The 22,670-nt window shown below is 44.1% G+C and overlaps 1 protein-coding gene across 1 annotated transcript; it reads right to left on the reverse strand.

The window, feature by feature from the left end:
- Positions 1 to 14,293: 14,293 nt before the first annotated feature.
- LOC136484845 (uncharacterized) lies at positions 14,294 to 16,411 on the reverse strand. Its single transcript, XM_066481812.1, has 6 exons — positions 16,289 to 16,411; positions 16,040 to 16,208; positions 15,503 to 15,669; positions 15,047 to 15,335; positions 14,742 to 14,896; positions 14,294 to 14,648 (listed from the first exon to the last, which is right to left on the reverse strand). Exons 1-6 carry the CDS (start codon positions 16,308 to 16,310, stop codon positions 14,488 to 14,490), a joined length of 963 nt encoding a protein of 320 aa, XP_066337909.1. The 5' UTR covers positions 16,311 to 16,411; the 3' UTR covers positions 14,294 to 14,487.
- Between the last annotated feature and the right edge of the window lie 6,259 nt (positions 16,412 to 22,670).

A 22,670-nucleotide genomic window follows, 5' to 3' on the forward strand; every position in this document is an offset into this window, starting at 1 on the left:
GCTCTCGCTAGCTCGCCCTATCACGGCCGGCAATGGCTGCCGGCCTCGTGGCCGAGCCGCGCCGCCGCGACGTCGCAGCGCCGGCGTGGCATTCGCCTCGGCCGAGCCAGGCCGAAAGGCCATGGGCCGACGCCCTGCTAGGCCGCCTCCCCCTTCCTTTCGCTCAGGCCGCGCAGGCCAAATGTGGTCGTGGGCCAACTGATTCCAGCGGGCTGGCCCAGTAGCAATAGGAGTATTCGATTTCAATTATTCTTTATTATTTGAAAATAGAAATAGTTTGAAAAATGTTTGGATACTCAAAGTTGCTCCAAATCTGCTGAAATAAATTTTTCTAGGTTCCTTATCATCAGATCTACTTGGGAAAATTTTTGCATGTCATGTTTGAGATACTTTTCTGTAGAATTTTATTTAATCATGTATATTGCTGATAACTTGAAAAATATGTAAAAAAATCTATAGACTTCAGAAAAATATGATTCCAAGTTTGTTAATCTTCTTATGTAATGTACTTCCTAGGAAAAATATGTTTCATGCATGTGCTATGGGAAAATTTTGAGGTGTAGTTCAAGTACCTTTAATGGCTGATTTTTGTTATTTTAGCTAGAGAGCAAACTTTGTATAAAACATGTATGTGATAAATTTTGTACAATCATTGTATGCTATGAAGAACATAGGAAAAATACTAACTCTGTTGTTTGACACTTTTCACAGTACAAAGTATTTTCATGTACATAATCATGCCATAGCTTGTTATTTTTGTGTAGGCTAATCCACTCATTCAAATACCATGAAAATCTGATAGTAGACTACTTAGGGTAGTACTATGCTGTAGTAATTTTCTAAGATTTTTCTAAGCAAGAAAAATAGAGGTTGCTATTCAAACCTATTATTAATTAGGGTTTAATTAAGTGTTGCTTTTTGTGGGATTAAGAAATTAGTAAAGCTTTGGTGTATCTTTGAAGCATTTAATAAAATGTGTTGACTTAACATATTAGTAGTAGAAGAGAATGCAGTAGATGACATGTGCTTGTAGTATATTTTCTTGGATGATGTTGACTACCTTGCATTTGAACATATCCATTGTATTCATCTCATCCGATGCACCGATTACATAAGCACTTACGCATATTGCATCATACAGGATCGCAAACCGAGAACCCAGTCGTCATACCCGAGGAGCCCGAGGAGCAGTTCGAGGTGCAGCCGCAGGAAGTGCCCGAAGCCGACGAGGAGGACGTTGAGGAACTTCCGGAGTGCCCCGATCACCGTCCAAGCTCCTTCGAGAGAGGCAAGCCCCGGAGCATTTTCTCCTAGTTTGCAATTATTAATTAAATACTTTACTTTAATTGATGCATTATGTTCAGGAGTTGTTTGCAACCGTTGCTGCATTATACCTTGTCTACCTTTGTTATACTATATCCTTGTTACCCGAGTATCCGCAGTCGAGTCAATGCTTAGCTGGCTTAGACCGATAGAAGTCGGGTGATTTCCTGTCACCTACAAGCTATAGGTGGTTACCTGGATCTGCTTGGATGACTATGAAGTCATGGTATAACTAAGTGTTAAAGGAAGTTGAGACCGGAGGAGACTTGCAGAGTTTTGGACTGTAGTGCTTTCCGTCTGTGTCGATTAAGGACCGACCGTTGTTGGGCCTCGAGTCATGTTGAACGCATGCCTTATATTTAGCTGGCCGGATAAAGTACCTTCCGACCGTGAAGCTGGGAGATTATTCGGGCCGAGTAGATTGCCCGCAACGCACTGTGCCAGAGCAGGTGAGGTAGGACACGGGGGCGAGATGATAAGACCAAAGTGCAGTCGGTTGGCCCCTGGGTACATGTGGTTCCTGGCAAACTCGAGATTCCTGGATAGTTGACTCGGTGATCAATATCTCACTTTAGCGGGTGAGTGAGGTTTGTGTAAGGAATAAATCACCAGCTGGTTAGGAATCGATTCGAATCGCCATCGCTCCTGGATAGTGAGCACTTGACTTGAGTGACTTCATCGTAGTAAATGTTTATGGAACACTTGGATAGTTATAATGAATATGACAGTATGGAAGTTGTTTACTGATCATTGGTTATCATTATCTGCTTAATCACATGTGTGCTCTAGTATAGGTGCAAATCTAGTCGACAGGTTAATAACAATTAACTTGACAATAATGCTTTTAAAAAGGGTCTTGAAATGCTAAAAATGCTTCTTTTTGCAAATGAGTCAGCTACCCTACTATAAAGCCCTTCATAATCCTTGGTGTCACTTATTTTCGGTTATGTTGGGTAAGTCTAACTAAGTACCTTCTCGTACTCAGGGTTTTATTCCCACTTGTTGCAGATGGGCAGATGTATTATGGCTACTGTATCAACTGCCTTTATCCTACGATGGGTGATGCTTAGGACCATGGGCATGGTCATTCCTTACATCTCGTCTGATGCTTTTGTTGGAGATGATCATTCGCTGGCACTATATTTGAACTCTGCATGAGTGTGTGTGTGTGGTTTGAACAAATGGCCTCCGCTACTTTTATTCGAACTGGTTTTGTAATAACTATGTTGAAACTCTGATGTATCTGAGATTGCGAACTTTTATGTAATATGTGATGGTGACCGCTAAACTTATTACGATCTTGGCTGGAATGGAAGTTGGTTTGAAATCCTTCGTGATTTCACGGACTACCGGGTTATACGGGCTTAAGTTTGCTAAATCGTCTGCTCTGGCGGATGATTTTCTTACTTAATTTCATATAATTGGTCAGTTCTATTACAGCTGGCATCAGAGCATGGTTTAGCGTGTTACTGTTCACAAGTGTATTTAAAACAAAAAGGCATTTGAAAAACGTGATTTCCAAACTATAAAGTGTGCCAGTGGTCATATCCTTTATGCCCAGTTAAGGACTTTAGGTAGCTTAATTAAGTACTGACTTAGGGTTCTTGCATCATATTTCTCTTTCGTCGCTCATACGGCGTGCTATTGTATGAGTGCCACTTGTTGGAGTGGTAGTGTATGGATCAATTACCTCTACGCCTCGGTAAGTGTGAGTTGTGAGAGCATGATCGGATACACCGCCGATCTAGGGTGAATGTTTATATAATGCTGGAGTAATTACATGTTCTACGCATGTTTTACAAAGGTATCTCATGTATGGGTCTTCCGTCTGTTGAGGCGATGCCGTCAATAGGACGATGGTTCGGGTAGTTACTACCATTGTACACGTATCTGGGGATTCGTGTAGAGCATATAGATAAAATTTACTGCTTTTATGCATTCATTGGGAATTGGGCTAAAATGAATCTTCTGTAGGTACATAACAACGCTACCGTGTAGAACGTATTAGCTACGTATTTGAGAGATCGTTTGTATGCCACCGAATTCGTCGTTAGAAATTATTTGTTTCATAAGTTTGTGAGAACGTACGGCACGTACATACATCATATTACTTGTGCATTTCATTCATGTCATGCATTCCTCCCCTTATAAATTGATTATCTCATTTTGATAAAAGTTGTATCACCTAAAATATGTTTCCCCGGGGTAATGAAAGAACTTTTGCTACAGATGGCCCGCACGAAGCAGACCACCCGTAAGTCCACTAGAGGAAGAGCACCTCGACATCCGTTGGCCCTGAGGGAGCACCGCACCACGGACACCTTCTTGAGCGAGTTTGGCATGCCAACTTTGCTTTGGAGAGTGCTCCATGATGTGGGGTACCCAGAGGGTCAAGAACCGGTGTACTCCTGGAATGAGAGCCAGTTGGCAGAGGATGGACTTGCAGTGGTAGAAATCACGGTTCCTGCTCTCGGTGATGCTCCAGATTGGGATGGTTGGCACTTGGAGTTTGAGGGTCGCACTCCTACTGAGGGTGCAGAGGGAGCAGCCTTCCGTGTCATCAGGGATATTATGAGCAGATTTCCTAGTGAGCTTACAGCAGCTCTAGCTAGCACTTTTCCTAGGGATAATCCTCGTGATGCCATTTGGGTTCAGCCTCAGGGAAGTTCATTGGTCAGAGGTCCAACTGAAGGACAGGCTAGCGACAACCAGGCAATGAGTGCTATGTTCGCCGCCATCAAAGCGTATGAGGGTCTCGAGAGTACCTACTGGACTTTGACTCGCTTGTGTGGTGAGGATAAGCTCAAGGGGAGAAAGCAGAAGAAGAGACAGGCACGTGCTATAGCTAGTTTGCAGGAGCAGTTGGCTGATATGAACTTACAGCGAGATCAGGCGGTTGAGAGAGGTGATAGAGCTATGCAACGGGTGCATACGTTGACTCAAGCCAACAACAATGCAGACCGCATGATTGGACAATTGGTTCAGGAAAGGAATGAAGCCAGGGACGAGAGGGACCTTCTGCTGCAGAGGGTCGATGAGCTAGAGGAATACAACGGCAACCTGCACGAGGAGTTTCACGTGCTCTACAATGGGGTTGGCCCATATGCTCCACCAGACGCCACTGGCATGGATATCGACGACGACAACGAGGACGAGCCTGTATTTTCACCTGGGGGTGATGGTGACGTCTCTGATCCCGATGATGGCCCCGAGGAGTAGGCTAGTTGCCTTGCGCTAGTATCTGGGTCCTGTCGCGATGACCTTTCTTTTGTTGGCATGTAACCTATTGTATGTTGCTTCGAACTTATGAGACTTGGCATGTGGTTGGAACTTGATTTCGAATGCGATATCTGAATGCATAAAAAGTCCAGTGTATGTATACTGGCAAATTTGGTTGTATGGACGCGATGTTTGCCATTGAAGTAATTTGATTAAGTGCTGTTGTTTTAATTGGGATGCGATTGTTGTGCCTCTGTTTTATTGTATGAATTTATTCTCTCCAGTCAATTCAGTACGGCATAATTTTTCCTTCACTCGCAATTATTACAGCTTCACTCAATCATTACTTGTTGCTGAAATATGCAGATGACAAACACTCGCCGAACCACGTATGAGGCCGCTGAGACCGGTGCTAACGGTGTGGGGACCGGTGGTGGTGGTGGTGGAAACCACGGCAACAACAATGAACCTCCCCATGAGCCACATTTGCCACCTCCTCCCCTGTTTACCCCTGAGATGTTCCTCGCACAGTTGCTGGCGAGTCAGCGCAACGCGGAACAATCCCAGAAGAACATGGATGATTTTCTGCGTACCATCGCCAACAACGTTCAATGCGGTAACAATCAGGGCGGTGGCATGGGAGTGAACCAATATAGCAGCTTCAAAGATTTTATGGACACTAGGCCGCCAGTATTCAAGGAAGCAACAGAGCCACTCGATGCTGAGGAATGGATCAACACGATGGAAGATAAATTCCGTGTGTTGAGGTTGACTGAGGTATTGAAAACGGAGTATGCTACACTTCAGTTACAAGGACCAGCGGGAATGTGGTGGAAGCACCATCGCACCACCTTCCCTCCAAATGCTCAGATTTCGTGGAGAGTTTGCTGAGGCCTTCCATGGAGTCTATATTCCACCCAGGCTGACCGAGATGAAGTTAGGAGAATTCTTGGCGTTAAATCAGGGCACCAAGACCGTGACGCAATATCTGCATGCCTTCAACAACTTGTGTCGCTATGCTCCCGACATGGTTGACACAGATGCTAAAAGGATAGCTAGTTTCAAGAGCGGACTCAATCCAAAAATGATGAAGCATGTTGGTACCAACAACCGTGTTAGATTCAATGACTTCATTAGCGACTGTCTGAAGCAGGAGAAGAATAACAACGCCAGCACCGCAGCCAAGACACGCAAGAGAGCCCTTGAAGGTGGTCCACCGCAAGCTAGAGCACCTATGGGAGGTCGTCCTCCATATCGCCCATCGGCACCTGTCGCTAGGTTCAGGCCACCTCAGCAAAGAAGTCAGAATTTTCGTGGACCCTAGAAGCCTTACAAGATGGCAGTACAGCCCAACAAAGCAGCCGCAACTGCGGTACAAGGCAGTTCCAAGGGAGCTGTGGGATCTGCCGGGACAGTGAGAGGACCCTGCTATAACTGTGATCAACCCGGCCATTTCTCGAGGTTTTGTCCGTACCCGCCCAAGAAGAAGAAGCAGACTTATAATGCTAGGGTGCATAGTACGACTATGGATGAAATTCCTGAGGGAGAGCCCGTCACTGCTGGTAAGTTTTCTGTCAACGAAAACCCTGCAGTTGTTCTATTTGATTATGGATCATCACATTCTTTTATGAGTCAAGCATTTGCATAGAAACATGAACAACTATGCGCAGAATTGGGTTATGGTTACCGTATAAGTTCAGCAGGGGCTGATGTTTTGACCAACCGGATGGTTCGAGGGGCAACCCTTGAATTAGGTAGCAGGAAGTTCAGAGTGAACTTGATAGTTATGCATGGATTAGTTTTGGACGTCATTATAGGGATGAATTGGATGAAGGATTGGGGAGCAATCATAGATACTGGAAGTCGAGTACTTACCCTTAAGGATCCCCTGGGTGAGGGTACTTTCCAAGTACCATTGCCTCGGAGAACAGACCTTATAAGTGTTACATGTGCTACAACAGTCATTCCTATTCATCAGATTCCAGTAGTATGTGAATTTTCGGATGTATTCCCGGATGAGCTACCTGGTCTTCCGCCGGATAGGGAGATTGAGTTTGGAATTGAGTTAGTCCCCGGAACAGCTCCAATTTCAAGGAGACCCTATCAGATGCCTCTAGATGAACTAGCTGAGCTGAAGAAGCAGTTAGAAGATTTATCAAAAAAGGGGTTTATACGGCTAAGCAAGTCTGAATGGGGATGTCCCGCCTTGTTTGTGAAGAAGAAGAAAGAGGGCACGCTGAGAATGTGCGTAGATTACAGGCCACTCAACGCTGTAACCATTAAGAATAAGTATCCCTTGCCACATATTGATGTTCTATTTGACCAATTATCCAAGGCCAAGGTGTTCTCAAAAATAGATTTGAGATCCGGTTATCATCAGATCAAGATTAGGCCATAGGATATACCAAAAACTGCATTTTCCACCAGATACGGGTTGTATGAGTATCTTGTCATGTCCTTTGGCTTGACAAATGCTCCTGCATACTTTATGTTTTTGATGAATACAGTTTTCATGCCAGAATTGGATAAGTTTGTGGTGGTGTTCATCGGTGACATTCTGGTGTACTCCGAGAATGAGAAAGATCATGAAGAGCATCTGAGAACTGTCTTGACCAGACTTAGGGATCATCAACTGTATGCTAAGTTTAGCAAATGCGAATTCTGGTTGAGGAAAGTTCCTTTCCTTGGTCACATTCTATCAAAAAATGGAGTTTCAGTCGATCCAAGTAAGGTGCAAGAAGTTATGAATTGGAAAGCACCGACCACAGTTCCTGAGATTAGAAGTTTCTTAGGACTAGCCGGTTATTACCGTCGCTTTATACCAGATTTCTCGAAGATTGCCAAACCGATGACAAGTCTCCTACAGAAGGATCACAAGTTTGTGTGGACAGAGGAGTGTGAAGCAGCTTTCCACACTTTGCGGAAACTGTTGACCACTGCTCCTGTTCTCGCACAACCAGATATCGAGAAACCATTTGATGTGTTTTGCGACGCATCGAAAACTGGATTAGGCTGTGTTCTGATGCAAGAAAGGAGAGTCATTGCTTATGCATCGCGTCAAGAAACTGGATTAAGAGCCTATGTATTGTCTTCTAAGGGATCATGGGAGTCATGGTTACCGTTAGCTGAGTTTTCTTATAACAATAGTTATCAAGAAAGCATCAAGATGGCTCCATTCGAAGCTTTATATGGCAGAAAATGTAGAACACCATTGAATTGGGTCGAGCCTGGTGATAGAAGGTATTATGGCATTGACTTTGTAGAAGAAGCTGAGAAGAAAGTTCATATTATTCAGCAGAATATGAAAGCAGCCCAATCACGTTAGAAAAGTTATGCAGACAGAAGGAGACCTCTTGTGTTTGAAGTTGGTGACTATGTTTATCTGAAAGTCACGCCAATGAAGAAGAAAAGGTTCGGAGTCCGAAGAAAGCTTGCCGCGAGATTCGTAGGACCATATAAGATCTTAGAACAAAGAGGTCCGGTAGCCTACAAGTTAGAGTTACCTGAGACAATGAGTACCATTTTCCCAGTTTTTCATGTATCACATCTCAAGAAATGTTTGCGTGTTCCGAAGGAAAGAATAGAACCTCGAGGTATCCAACTCAAATCAGATTTGGTGTATCGTGAGCAACCAGTCCGGGTGTTAGACACTAAGGAATGTGGTACTCAGAATAGTGTGGTGAAAACATACAAGATACAGTGGGATCATCATGATGAGGGAGATGCAACTTGGGAAACGGGAGAGTATCTACAAAAAGCTTATGAAGATTTTTATAACAAATGGTTCGTAACCCAAATCTCGGGACGAGATTTTTATAAGGGGGGAGGGCTATAACACCCCGGTGTTGTGCCTGCATTTAGGCACTGCAAATCATACATACCATGCATCATCAAGCATCCTAATCATACATGCCTAATCATGTAAATAACAATTGAAACACTGCTTCGAAACATTTGAAACATGTGTGAAACCTGAATGTTACATACACCTTTGTTAGAATTCTTTTGCCCTGATTTTGCTTGCTAGGTTAGTAAAACTTGTTTGGCTATCATGGTAAATCATCTAGAAATGTTTAGTTCAATTTTTGGAGCAAGGTTTGTATTCAAATTAATTCAAAATTTTGCTTCCAAAGTAATTTCCCAAAAATTAGGGTTTTGAGTTAAACATGGACTTTGATTTTACAATTCAAAATCTAGAAAGAATTTGGCTTTGGTCATAAAAGCAAAGTTGTAGAGAATTAAATTCTAATCAACTTTCATTTTTGGTACATTTTCAAAAGATGTCATTTTCTTGCTCAAAATAATATTTGAAAGCTGGCATTTAAAAATTTCTTGAAAATATAAATGGAAAAGGGCTTTTCTCCTTCGCGGGCCGCCGCCTGGCTTCCGGCCCACGGCCGAAGCCAGCCCAGCCAGCCTCCCGCCGCGCCACACGCCTTGCCTTGGCCCAGCCCAGCCCAGCGCCGCGCCTGGCCTGCCTCCGCGCTCGCCTGCCCGGTGACACGCCGCGCCGCGTCCCGACCGCGGCAGAGCTCGCCCGCCGCGTGGCGGCCATGCGCCGTTGATGCCGCCGTGCATCGTAGCTGGCCTGCGCCTGCGCCCATGCGCCCGCCTACTTCTGCTGGAGCCGGTGCGCTCGCTTGCTCACTCCCGCGCTGCCTCTCCTCTCCGCAAGCACCGAGCGCCCTCACTCTCCCCCTCGCCGCGCCACCGCACCCGCCGGCAAAATCCGCCGTGTCTCCTCCAACTCGGCCAGCGATCGTACGCTCGCAGCTCCGCCTCACTCTCCGACACGTCGTGCTCGTGCCTGTGCCGCCTGCTGAGCCCAGGTAGCGCCGTCTCGAGCCCCGCCACCGTCGGCCATGGCGCCGCCGTGCTCGGCCGCCATGGAAGGCACCTTCCTCCTCTTCTCCACCCTGCCTAGCTACCTTCCCACCTTCGCCCGCTTCTCGCGAACCTCATGCTCCCGCTAGCTCGCCCTGTCACGGCCGGCAATGGCTGCCGGCCTCGTGGCCGAGCCGCGCCGCTGCGACGTCGCAGCGCCGGCGCGGCATTCGCATCGGCCGAGCCAGGCCGAAAGGCCATGGGCCGACGCCCTGCCGGGCCGCCTCCCCCTTCCTTTCGCTCGGGCCGCGCAGGCCAAATGTGGCCGTGGGCCAACTGATTCCAGCGGGCTGGCCCAGTAGCAATAGGAGTATTCGATTTCGATTAATCTTTATTATTTGAAATAGAAATGGTTTGAAAAATGTTTGGATACTCAAAGTTGCTCCAAATCTGCTGAAATAAATTTTTCTAGGTTCCTTATCATCAGATCTACTTGGAAAAATTTTTGCATGTCATGTTTAAGATACTTTTCTGTAGAATTTTATTTAATCGTGTATATTGCTGATAACTTGAAAAATTTGTAGAAAAATCTATAGACTTCAGAAAAATATGATTCTAAGTTTGTTAATCTTCTTATGTAATGTACTTCCTAGGAAAAATATGTTTCATGCATGTGCTGTGGGAAAATTTTGAGGTGTAGTTCAAGTAGCTTTAATGGCTGATTTTTGTTATTTTAGCTAGAGAGCAAACTTTGTATAAAACATGCATGTGATAAATTTTGTACAGTCATTGTATGCTATGAAGAACATAGGAAAAATACTAACTCTGTTGTTTGACACTTTTCACAGTACAAAGTATTTTCATGTACATAATCATGCCATAGCTTGTTATTTTTGTGTAGGCTAATCCACTCATTCAAATACCATGAAAATCTGATAGTAGACTACTTAGCGTAGTACTATGCTGTAGTAATTTTCTAAGATTTTTCTAAGCAAGAAAAATAGAGGTTGCTATTCAAACCTATTATTAATTAGGGTTTAATTAAGTGTTGCTTTTTGTGGGATTAAAAAATTAGTAAAGCTTTGGTGTATCTTTGAAGCATTTAATAAAATGTGTTGACTTAATATATTAGTAGTAGAAGAGAATGCAATAGATGACATGTGCTTGTAGTATATTTTCTTGGATGATGTTGACTACCTTGCATTTGAACATATCCATTGTATTCATCTCATCCGATGCACCGATTACATAAGCATTTACGCACATTGCATCATACAGGATCGCAAACCGAGAACCTAGTCGTCATACCCGAGGAGCCCGAGGAGCAGTTCGAGGTGCAGCCGCAGAAAGTGCCCGAAGCCGACGAGGAGGACGTTGAGGAACTTCCGGAGTGCCCCGATCACCGTCCGAGCTCCTTCGAGAGAGGCAAGCCCCGGAGCATTTTCTCCCGGTTTGCAATTATTAATTAAATACTTTACTTTAATTGATGCATTACGTTCAGGAGTTGTTTACAACCATTGCTGCATTATACCTTGTCTACCTTTGTTATACTATATCCTTGTTACCCGAGTATCCGCAGTCGAGTCAATGCTTAGCTGGCTTAGACCGGTAGAAGTCGGGTGATTTCCTGTCACCTGCGAGCTATAGGTGGTTACCTGGATCTGCTTGGATAACTATGAAGTCATGGTATAACTAAGTGTTAAAGGAAGTTGAGACCGGAGGAGACTTACAGAGTTTTGGACTGTAGTGCTTTCCGTCTGTGTCGATTAAGGACCGACCGTTGTTGGGCCTCGAGTCATGTTGAACGCATGCCTTACATTTAGCTGGCTGGATAAAGTACCTTCCGACCGTGAAGCTGGGAGATTATTCGGGCCGAGTAGATTGCCCGCAACGCACTGTGCCGAAGCAGGTGTGGTAGGACACGGGGGCGAGATGATAAGACCAAAGTGCAGTCGGTTGGCCCCCAGGTACATGTGGTTCCTGGCAAACTCGAGATTCCTGGATAGTTGACTCGGTGATCAATATCTCACTTTAGCGGGTGAGTGAGGTTTGTGTAAGGAATAAATCACCAGCTGGTTAGGAATCGATTTGAATCGTCATCGCTCCTAGATAGTGAGCACTTGACTTGAGTGACTTCATCGTAGTAAATGTTTATGGAACACTTGGACAGTTATAATGAATATGACAGTATGGAAGTTGTTTACTGATCATTGGTTATCATTATCTGCTTTATCACATATGTGCTCTAGTATAGGTGCAAATCTAGTCGACAGGTTAATAACAATTAACTTGACAATAATGCTTTTAAAAAGGGTCTTGAAATGCTAAAAATGCTTCTTTTTGCAAATGAGTCAGCTACCCTACTATAAAGCCCTTCATAATCCTTGGTGTCACTTATTTTCGGTTATGTCGGGTAAGTCTAGCTGAGTACCTTCTCGTACTCCGGGTTTCATTCCCACTTGTTGCAGATGGGCAGATGTATTACGGCTACTGTATCAACTGCCTTTATCCTACGATGGGTGATGCTTAGGACCATGGGCATGGTCATTCCTTACGTCTCGTCTGATGCTTTTGTTGGAGATGATCATTCGCTGGCACTATATTTGAACTCCGCGTGAGTGTGTGTGTGGTTTGAACAAATGGCTTCCGCTACTTTTATTCGAACTGGTTTTGTAATAACTATGTTGAAACTCTGATGTATCTGAGATTGCGAACTTTTATGTAATATGTGATGGTGACCGCTAAACTTATTACGATCTTGGCTGGAATGGAAGTTGGTTTGAAATCCTTCGTGATTTCACGGACTACCGGGTTATATGGGCTTAAGTTTGCTAAATCGTCTGCTCTGGCGGATGATTTTCTTACTTAATTTCGTATAATTGGTCGGTTCTTACTTAATTTCGTATAATTGGTCGGTTCTGTTACAGGTACTCACCGAGCGAAGTGCTACGCGATAGTTTTGTGCGCTTGCGGAATCCTCCAATAGTCGTTAGGAAATATCAACAGGCTTCATCCCCCCTTGGAGCATGAAAGACGCCAAGGGACAGCGCACCAAGACAAGTGGAACGATAGAGTACCAGCCTGCCCCCGCCATCTGTAAAAGCTACCACGGACGGTTTCTACATTGTCAGCCACGACCACACATGGAGTAGGACGCGCCCAACGACATGAAGATCAGGAAGAAGAAACCCTAGCACTTCCTTGACACCCAAGAAGCTACTAAACTTAATCCTTATACTCCCCTTGTTCCCCAAAAATATAATGAGGGGTAGGAATTCCATAAAGGGGGTTGACCCATCGAACCCTAGATCAGTTGAACCTCGGGACGGTCGAGTCCTCTTGCTCTCCTATCCCCTATTGTAAGCTTAGCGCTCTAACACGAAGAACTCTTTGGCCAGACGTAGGGCTTTGAGACGTAGGGCTTTGAGGCTTGAACCAGGATAAACCCTCCCGTGTCATTGAGTGTTAATCATTGAAGCCCCACACATCGACCACTAATTACTGGCAGTGTTACGAGCCCACAACACCATACAGCTTGCATTATCCCCACCATGCTACGTAGAAGGACTAGTGCAAACACCGTGTCCGAAAGAGACTTAGTGTCTAGAAGCGTACCTCAGTGTAGCTCCAACATGAATTAGAGATTATGATTTGGAAATCGATACCATGGGGAAAAACCTAGTTCTATTTGCCTCACTTACTTGCTCTAGTTTAATGGTTAGTTCTAGTTTGTGTACTAGAATCTTGTGTGACAACTATGGTTGTATGCTAAAGTACGTGTGCTTAATTAGCTATAGGGCTTAATTTTGCAACTAAGAAGAATATCTTTGTGTGCCCTTTTGTTGAGGATATGTTTAGTATGCTGGCTCTAAGAACTTGATGTCAGTGTGAACCTTTTAGTCTTAAGACAAGTACCATAAGTGGGTTGTGATAGAATTGCATAGTCTAACATTCGAAGCTAGCCGGCTAGAGGGGCTCCTAGCTACTTGGGGGCGCATGGGGTGACTACTCCGGCAGGGATGATCAAGGATCTGTTTTGTGGTTGGCTAAGGGTGGTTGAGGCGGCAGCGGTGTGGCAAGGGGTCGCAAACAGTGGGTAGGATGGGAAACCTAGCAGTTTAGCACGTGAATGAGGATCAAGCTTAGCGTAAAAGATCTTCAGATAGATCCATTTTTTATTTTTTAGGAGTAAATTATTGAGAACGGTCGGAGGAAGGCAAAAAATAAGCTCCCTACTTATTTTAGCCTCTTGGAATACTCATTGATTTACCAAGTTTTTTTAGAACTCTTGAAGATGAGCTAGTAACATGGTATTACTATACTTAATTTTCATCATGTCATTTCTTACTCCTCAAACTAGAACTTCATGTGTGTTTGGCGCAGGGCGGCGGGCGGCCATGGGCTGGGACATGGCGCGACCATGGCAGATCTTGGCCTAGGGCCGGCGGACGGCCACAGGATGGACCAGGATGTGGGGGCGGCCGGCAGCCGGTGGCCGTGGCGCAAAGCCTGGCATGAGGACGGCGACCAGCTACGATGGAGCTTGGCGCGGGGTGGCCGGACGAGCGGCGGCGGTGTGTGACTTGGCAGCGACGATGGTGCACATGGCAGCGGTGGTGCGTGTGACTTGGCGACGACGGTGCATGCGGCCAGCGGTAGAAGGGGAAGAATATAAGGTTGGCTGGTGGGGCCCACTAGTGACATGTGAGGCTCCTAGGTCATAGATGACGGTGTTAAAATTCTATCCATCATATCTTTCTTATTACTCCTACCAAACAGAAAACAGGGTCATCCCCTCAACCAAATAGACAACTGGACCCTCCCATCTCGGTCCGTCCCATCACATCATGTCCTTAAACCAAACACACGCTCAGCTGTAAGGGACAAAACTGAAAAAAAATTGGATTGTGTTTATTCACTGAAAATGGGATCAACACACGCTACAAACAGATACGATTGCCGGTAGATCAAACTATACCAACAAGCATGACGGACAATTTTGGGCAAACTGAGGATAGTTTCATGTCTGAACCATTATCTGGCATTTTCCACACTTTCAGTATCTGTGGCACGAACAGGCAGACACACACTCACAGATGGCCACCTTTGTACAACTGTGATTCAGCCAGATTCCATCCTGGAGGAACCGACGATGGCAACCTCGGCTTCAACGCAGCACTTAGTTTTGACGAGATAACCATTTGACGAGTCCTTGAAATCCTCCAGCGAAATGAACTTACTCCATCCCCAGCTACGAGCCTTCCGTGAGAACTGGCACCGACCTACATTTTCCCCACAAAATAAGTTATTAATACGCAATGATAATTTGGCATCTAGATTCTTGCGCATAAGAAAATCCTGCTAGGTAGACGAACCTGTTCCTTTCCGGTGATTGTCAGCTTCCTTGTTTTTGATGGATAAAGTGAGTTCTACAAGGTTTGCAGTGTCATTGGGGAGATCATTGGTCTTTTTCAGGTTCAGATACAAGGAGAGATGGTTCCCTTCACGAGATGGATACATACTGATATACCTGCGAATCAGATAGTATGTAACAATTCAGTTCATGATGTATAGAACAACTATAATAGCACTGAATGGACAAATTTTGTTGGTAAGACAATTCAGATAAAATCAACAGCATTCAGTCATGTCAAGCATTCCAAGCTGAAGATGGCATCACCATTTGTATCCGCCGACTTCGAACTCCGGAGAATAGTCGGGGTTCTTCAGTGCAAAGAAGTCCTCAATGTCCCAAGTGTAAGTTTTGGCCTCGTTGAAGATGCTCGTCTTTTGAACAAATAGCGTTTCTGACGTCGTGTTGGATTTCGAAGTGGTGACTTTGATGAACTCGACACCAAAGACGCAGTTGTTGTTGACGAGAAACCCAGAGGACTGTTTCTTCAGTTTCCTGAGGGAGGTCATGCACGAGACCCCAGAGCTTTTGCTTGCAGTTTGGAAATTATGACTAACTGCACATACAATATCTCAAAGCTTAATCAGTTTCCTTTCTTGATGATGACCAGCAATCATGAATACTCTTGGAGAATAACAGAAACGCGAAAAACATAGAAACATTAGTGGGTGTGAGTAATAGACTAATAGCTAAGAACCTAGCAGAACTAATTTGCCATTTTACCTAGATGCTTGCTGTGATTTCCGTGCGACTGGTCATATATCAAGAGCTTGAAAGATGCATCTACAACAGTGTTATGTTTCACTGAGCTACTCGCTAGTTCCAGCTGAAGAGAGATATACTCCTCGTCGTCACCACTCTTCTTGTCCCTTAAATTCAGTTTCAGGTACCTGCAAACACGTCAAAGAGGGATCATTGACAATGTACCACTCCTTCTGTCCTAGAGAAAATGCAATTCTAGCATGTTGCTAAGTCAAACTCAAATTTTATCAAATTTATATAAAATATATTAATATTTATCATACTAAATATGTATTGTTGGATAATTAGATTAGTCATGCCATATATTTTCATAATATGTGTATATCTGGAATCATAAATGTTGATAATATTTTTTGTAAATTTAGTCAAATTTAAAATAGTTTGATTTAGACCAAATATAGAACTGCATCCTTTCTGAGACGACGAAAGTAGTAAAATTCTAGACACAGGGACTATGTGAAGCAATAAAACAATTAGGAGCTGTTAGACTGTTAATACCAGTTATGACCCATGATCTCAAACACTCTTGAGTAGGTCCATCCTTCACCCTTGTCAAGGAGTGAGTAGAATCCATCGATGCTCCACTTGAAAGTAGTCTGCTGGCTCTGCTCAGCTGAACAAGAAGGCGCCACCTTGGATCCCTGGCCCTGCCCCAGCTTTGATCGGCCTGAAACACAAAACAGAAGTATTAAAGATCACAGCAGAAGCTAAACTCAGTACTGTACTACAGAAGAGAACTCCAAATACCGCTAGACGAAGAGTTGCCCATGATGTTCGTTGACGTAAGTGCAGCCTTGGTATTGCTGATCCTTGTAGTTGAACAAGAAAGTGCACTATATGTAGTAGCTGGAGAACGATATTAGATGGTGCCAAAATTACTCGGCAAATGAGATGAGGTTTCTTCCTTACACGGAGACTTAGGAGTTTGGGTAAGCCTCAAGTATACAGAAAATAATGCAAGCAGATGGGTGCGTACGTCACCGGGAATTTCCGACCAAAGTGGCCAGGTCAGGTCGTCTTTGTTGTAAAACACGTCGTTGACGTGGGATCGACACTCGCTCTAGACAGCAACACAAACACAAAACAATTGTCGGACTATTCTTTTAGGAGATACTAGCGTCCGGATATCCGGACAGAAGCGCCCGTCTAGACGCCCACGCCTCCTCCGTCACGCGCGCCCATGGATGTCATGCCCGGCGCTCCTTCTCCCTGGCCCCTCCTCTCTCTCCGCGAGTTCGGACGTCCGTGCCTCCTCAGTCACGCACGTCCGCGAGAAACACCGCGCCCGCCCCTCATTCCCCCTGACCCCCTCCTCTCTCGCGCGAGCGGGACCCAGGAGTCAAGATGAGGACGAGCACGCCCCGTCCGCATGACCCTAGCGCGCCCCATCTGCCAAGCCCTGGCTCGTCGCGCCCCATCCCCCGGCGTCCAGGCCATGCCCCTATGACCCTCTGGACATACCTCTGAAACATGAAACACTTGAATGCAGCATACGTCTAAAGCAAATGAAACACTTGCAACATATATGTGAAAAAATATGCAACATCCAGATAAAACACTTACAACTTACAACATAAAATTGCAACATAACACTGAAACAGTTGAAACATTTGGAACATACTCTTGCAACATACGTGTGAAACATATACAACATCCAAATCAAAATAATTGCAATAACAGATGAAATATTTTGAACAAACTTTTGCAACATGCCTAAGAAATACTTGCAACATATGTAACATTCTGATTTACTTTTGCAATATACATATGAAACATCCAAAACACTTGAAACATATGCTTGCAACATACATTTTTAGCCCATCGCAACATCTCCTTGCTGCTTGAGAGAATGGAGGCTCGTTGGTGTATGGAGTTCGCCGGAGGCAGCGGCCCGGCGACACTTGTTGGCAGTGGCTCGGCGATGCTTATAAGCGGCGAGCTGGCGGTGGCGGCTGCGCAACGCGGCATGGCCAGCAGGCCAGGGGCGGAGCCTGGAATTGAGTATAGGGTGGCCATGTATTTGAGTAGAACTAGTAAACCGCACCATGGTTGTAGTCACATATATAATGGAATATGTTTCACAAATCCTAACAAAAAAAATTACATATCTATTAATGCATCTAAATATCTGATCCAACTTTCTGTGAGGTATCGCCTGCCCTAAGCACGATTTGTGTGAGGTGAATATTCTAGCCAATTTGGATGGTTGATTCAATGATTGGATAAGAGAATACTACTGGATGATTAGGGACTACATGTTGCTGCTAGTGGCCTGCAGACAATTTGGACGAGAAACGACGGTGTCAATTTAGGACGTCGGCGGCGGCGCGGCGTGTCGTCTCACATCCGGCCTCCCAGTCCGAGAGTACCGGCGTCAGGCGAACTAGCAAAGCAGAAGAGAGAAGACGAACAAACTATAACAGTATACGACCAGCGGCGGTCTAAGGATTGGACCCTTCTTATTCACAACCGTAATGAAGATAGCAGCCGGATAAGCTTAAATGGGCTGCTTCTTATTGGGCCTCTAAGACACTTCACGTTTGTGCTGAATGGAAGGGGCTAAACTGCTAGTATTATACATGTATATACTAACTATATACTACTCCCTCCGTCCCAAATTAACTATTTTTTTAAGTTTCTATGTCACAAGTTTGACTCGATTTGTAGAAAATGTATGTAATATTTGTATCTCTAAATAAATTTGTTAAAAAACTAGATTCAAAAATCTTTCCGATGATACTAATTATGTACCATAAATATTAATATTTTTAAAATATATTTAGTCAAAGTTATTTTTCGGGAAGCTAAAATGACAGTTATTTTGGGACGAAGGGATTACTGTATACTAAGGGATTAGTAGCACGTCAGAGGGTGCCAGGCCCCCCATGCCCCCCTCCCTCCACCACTATCGGCAGCCGAACATCGTGACTCGTAGGCGGCCGCACGCCGAGACTAGGAGAGGGCAGCCACGCGCCACGCCTGGTAGGGCTGGTAGTCGAGTGTCGCGTGCTAGAGCGGAGCGAAGCGAGGCGTATGGGAGTGATTGTTTTTAGAAACGGACGAGCGAATAATTGAGAGTGTTGTTGGGCGAGCGACACGTGCGGGAATGAGCGGAGCAAGGTGTCCTGATAAACAAGCGTCTTATCTTAATTTTATCATTAAGGTATTCTTATTGCTTTCAGGATATTGATAATTATAATGAAGGATCTCCCACGTATATATATAGTCCAAATATGTCTTTGAGTTTGGTAAACGTCCACATGACAAACGGACTAGGATTAGGATTTCTTCTTCTCCTCTTTCTATATTCCAAAGTTCGTATGTTTTACAATAGTCTTAGCCACAATGCGAGAAAAGAATTCGTATGTATTTATGTATATGTATTCAACTAGATAAATGTCCGTGCGTTGCACGGATAAAAATATAATATCATGATAATGGTAGTATTAACGTGTAACAAAACATATTTTGTAATGCGAAGTTGGAACATCAATATTATGATAGCAATTATGTTCTAATTGTATCCTCTAACACACCTAAGTTTCACATCTTCTTAACAACATCCTAAGGGTACTGGCTCTGCAAGTACCAGTAGTCAAGTAGTTAGAACCTCTTTATAAACGATATTCTTCGTGAATATATCCTTTTCCGACTTCTTCTTTCCCTTCCCCTTTTTGATGTCATTCTCAATAGCCGGTATGACCAAGATCCTAATATTCGATCTTGTCGTGGACAAATTACTAAATATTATTATAAGTAAGGGCATTGCAGGTATCACAATTTAGTAGTCTATATAATGTTACCTTTGGATACTTCAGTGAGAATAGATTTAGCTTTTCTTCGATGAAACGCTTCACGACGCTTCCTATTAACTTCAACCCGTTGGTCTTCGGTCATTGCTGCACGCCGCATCCTACTATTTGTTTTAATTTCATTCCGTTGCTCTTCAGTAATAGCTGCACATCGTGCTCTTTCTCTTTGCCTTTTACGTTCGTTAGGATCGACGACTTCTGTTACGTTTGTAAGTAAATTACATTCACTTTGGCCACCTATTTTTTTAACAGATAGAAAGATATAATTAATTATTACCTAATTACCTCCATTTTTCATTATATTCATGTACATATAATCATTTTTATTTACCTTCATTTATTGGGTTTGTTAAATCTCTGAATGGTGTCGAACAACCCTGTCCTTGATTTTCAATAGGTTTCATGTAGGAGTGAAACTCTAAAAACACATAAAGAGAGTCATTATTAGAATCAAAAGTGCGTATGAGTGACCATCTGAAAAAGGACATGATTAAAGCCCGTTTCAGTTGAAGTGCTCCAAGCAAATTAGGGGAATATCTACTAATGAACAACTACCAAAGCAGTACTGTCACCGGCTGACAACTGGACTTCAAACTTCCCGAGTAGCTATCGCACAGCAAATATGGGTTTAGAAATATTGATTTTGACAATTAAAAGATCAGAAGTATTATAGCAAGGCAGTTAGCGCATGCGACGTGAGTACCTGAGTAGACAGTCGACGTGCCTCGCTAGTAGTCGTTTCCTGCCGTCTGACGCGCACGACATGCCTGCTCAGTTATCTGTCCCAGTTATCGGCAGCAATCCGGAGACGCTCACGCGGCGCGCCGACGGTTGCACGTATGCTTTGTTCCTCTTTTTTTTTTTTTTTTTACCGACGAGTAGAGTTATATACTGAGCGTACACGCGCGGCCAGCTTGTTTGGTAGGGAGCCGAGGAAGGTTGGGCCTGCAGTTCGATACGGATACGGATATACTACTCGGAGTTTGATGGCCAACTTTTTTGGTAGAGAGCCGAGGAAGGGGTGGCCTGGTTGGTCCTGTAGTTCGATACGGATACGGATTCGTGCGGCACGTCAATACAGATACGGCAACTCGGAGGCAGGTCTATGTGCGGCACGGCAATACGTACCGCACTCGGAGGCACGCACACCAAGGAGGTGTCTAGATGTTTTTGAACGGTAAAACTTTTGCTCCTAATCTTTTGCTGTAAAACTTTTGGCATTTGGTGTTTAGTTGCATGGCAAAAATTTAGCCATGTAGACACAACACACGCCCCTAAAACGTTTTTTATCTAGTTTTGGGTCTCTTTGTCTCAAATGCCAAAAGTTTTGTAGTCCAAATTTTACTATTTTTGTCTATGATGTTTAGATCTATTTTACCAAAAAAATAAAATAAAATAGTAAAAATTTTGACCAAAATGGGGAACAAAACAGGCCCCAAATTTTTTGGTCTACATTGTTTTGTAAGTAGTAACAGATAACAGATTCATCAAGTTGTCGTACTGTGTCGCCATCTGAAGAGTCACCCTTATGACGCTATCTTGCAATCCATGAAGTCAAAATATTATAAAACTGTCTAAATTTATAAAAGAGAACCACAAATGAGTATTATGAAAAAAATATTTTCATAATTTTTTAGGAGATAATATTTTCATAATTTAACAATATATAAGTGACCGGCCCATAGATTTCCAAGCTCATCACCTCGAGGCCCACGTATGTTTTTTTTTTGCCATAACTTCCGAAGGGTTGAGGCTGGTCCGAGCCTGACTCGACGCCGGTATTGGGTCAAAAAATTTGGACATTCCGAGTATTTCACGAGATTTTTAACATTTTTGCACTAAAAATATCTACATTATCTTCCTCAACGTTTTTGAAAGTCTGTTTTTTCTCCTAAACTCTAAAATCAGTTAAATCATCTCCCTGAACTTTTAAAACCGCTCGTTTCACCTCTTAAAAAAAACAGGCTTTCGCAAAAGTTGAGCAACTAATGTGGATTTTTTTTGTTTTTGCGCGGCACACTTTCCTGCGGGGGCGAGCGGCGGGCGGACGGGGCGTGACGGGACTAATCCGCGCGCCATGGGCCCGTGCCGTGCGGCCCGGTTTAGGTGCACCAGAAGACAGCGGCACCGCACCGAACCCAACCACCGCGTCCGTGCCGTGATCCACCCCCGACCCCCGTGCGCGCGCAAGCGATCGGCACAGAAACGCAGCCAGCCCGCAGCCCAGCCCATGCCGCGAGGAAGCCTGAGACAGAGAGGGACTGAGCAAGCGTCACGCGAGAGCTGGTGCTCCGGAATGTCAACTAGATGTTTTTGAATGCTAAAACTTTTGCTTCTAATCTTTTGCTGTAAAACTTTTGGCATTTGGTATTTAGTTGTATGGCAAAAATTTAGCCATGCAGACACAACACACGCCCCTAAAACGTTTTTTATCTAGTTTTGGGTCTCTTTGTCTCAAATGCCAAAAGTTTTGTAGTCCAAATTTTACTATTTTTGTCTATGATGTTTAGATCTATTTTACCAAAAAAATAAAATAAAATAGTAAAAATTTTGACCAAAATGGGGAACAAAACAGGCCCCAAATTTTTTGGTCTACATTGTTTTGTAAGTAGTAACAGATAACAGATTCATCTAGTTGTCGTACTGTGTCGCCATCTGAAGAGTCACCCTTATGACGCTATCTTGCAATCCATGAAGTCAAAATATTATAAAACTGTCTAAATTTATAAAAGAGAACCACAAATGAGTATTATGAAAAAAATATTTTCATAATTTTTTAGGAGATAATATTTTCATAATTTAACAATATATAAGTGACCGGCCCATAGATTTCCAAGCTCATCACCTCGAGGCCCACGTATGTTTTTTTTTGCCATAACTTCCGAAGGGTTGAGGCTGGTCCGAGCCTGACTCGACGCCGGTATTGGGTCAAAAAATTTGGACATTCCGAGTATTTCACGAGATTTTTAACATTTTTGCACTAAAAATATCTACATTATCTTCCTCAACGTTTGTGAAAGTCTGTTTTTTCTCCTAAACTCTAAAATCAGTTAAATCATCTCCCTGAACTTTTAAAACCGCTCGTTTCACCTCTTAAAAAAACAGGCTTTCGCAAAAGTTGAGCAACTAATGTGGATTTTTTTGTTTTTGCGCGGCACACTTTCCTGCGGGGGCGAGCGGCGGGCGGACGGGGCGTGACGGGACTAATCCGCGCGCCATGGGCCCGTGCCGTGCGGCCCGGTTTAGGTGCACCAGAAGACAGCGGCACCGCACCGAACCCAACCACCGCGTCCGTGCCGTGATCCACCCCCGACCCC

Source organism: Miscanthus floridulus, chromosome 1, assembly GCF_019320115.1.
Source record: "Miscanthus floridulus cultivar M001 chromosome 1, ASM1932011v1, whole genome shotgun sequence".
Classification (NCBI taxonomy): Eukaryota; Viridiplantae; Streptophyta; class Magnoliopsida; order Poales; family Poaceae; genus Miscanthus; species Miscanthus floridulus.

Bases quoted from the DNA above. Each gene is read 5' to 3' on its own strand.
- LOC136484845 (XM_066481812.1), bottom strand. From the start codon at position 16,310: ATGGGCAACTCTTCGTCTAGCG. The intron at 15,670-16,039 runs GTATTAACAGTC...ACGTGTTTGCAG, and splicing joins GAGATCATGGGTCATAACTG to GTACCTGAAACTGAATTTAA. The intron at 15,336-15,502 runs GTAAAATGGCAA...TTGTATGTGCAG, and splicing joins AAATCACAGCAAGCATCTAG to TTAGTCATAATTTCCAAACT.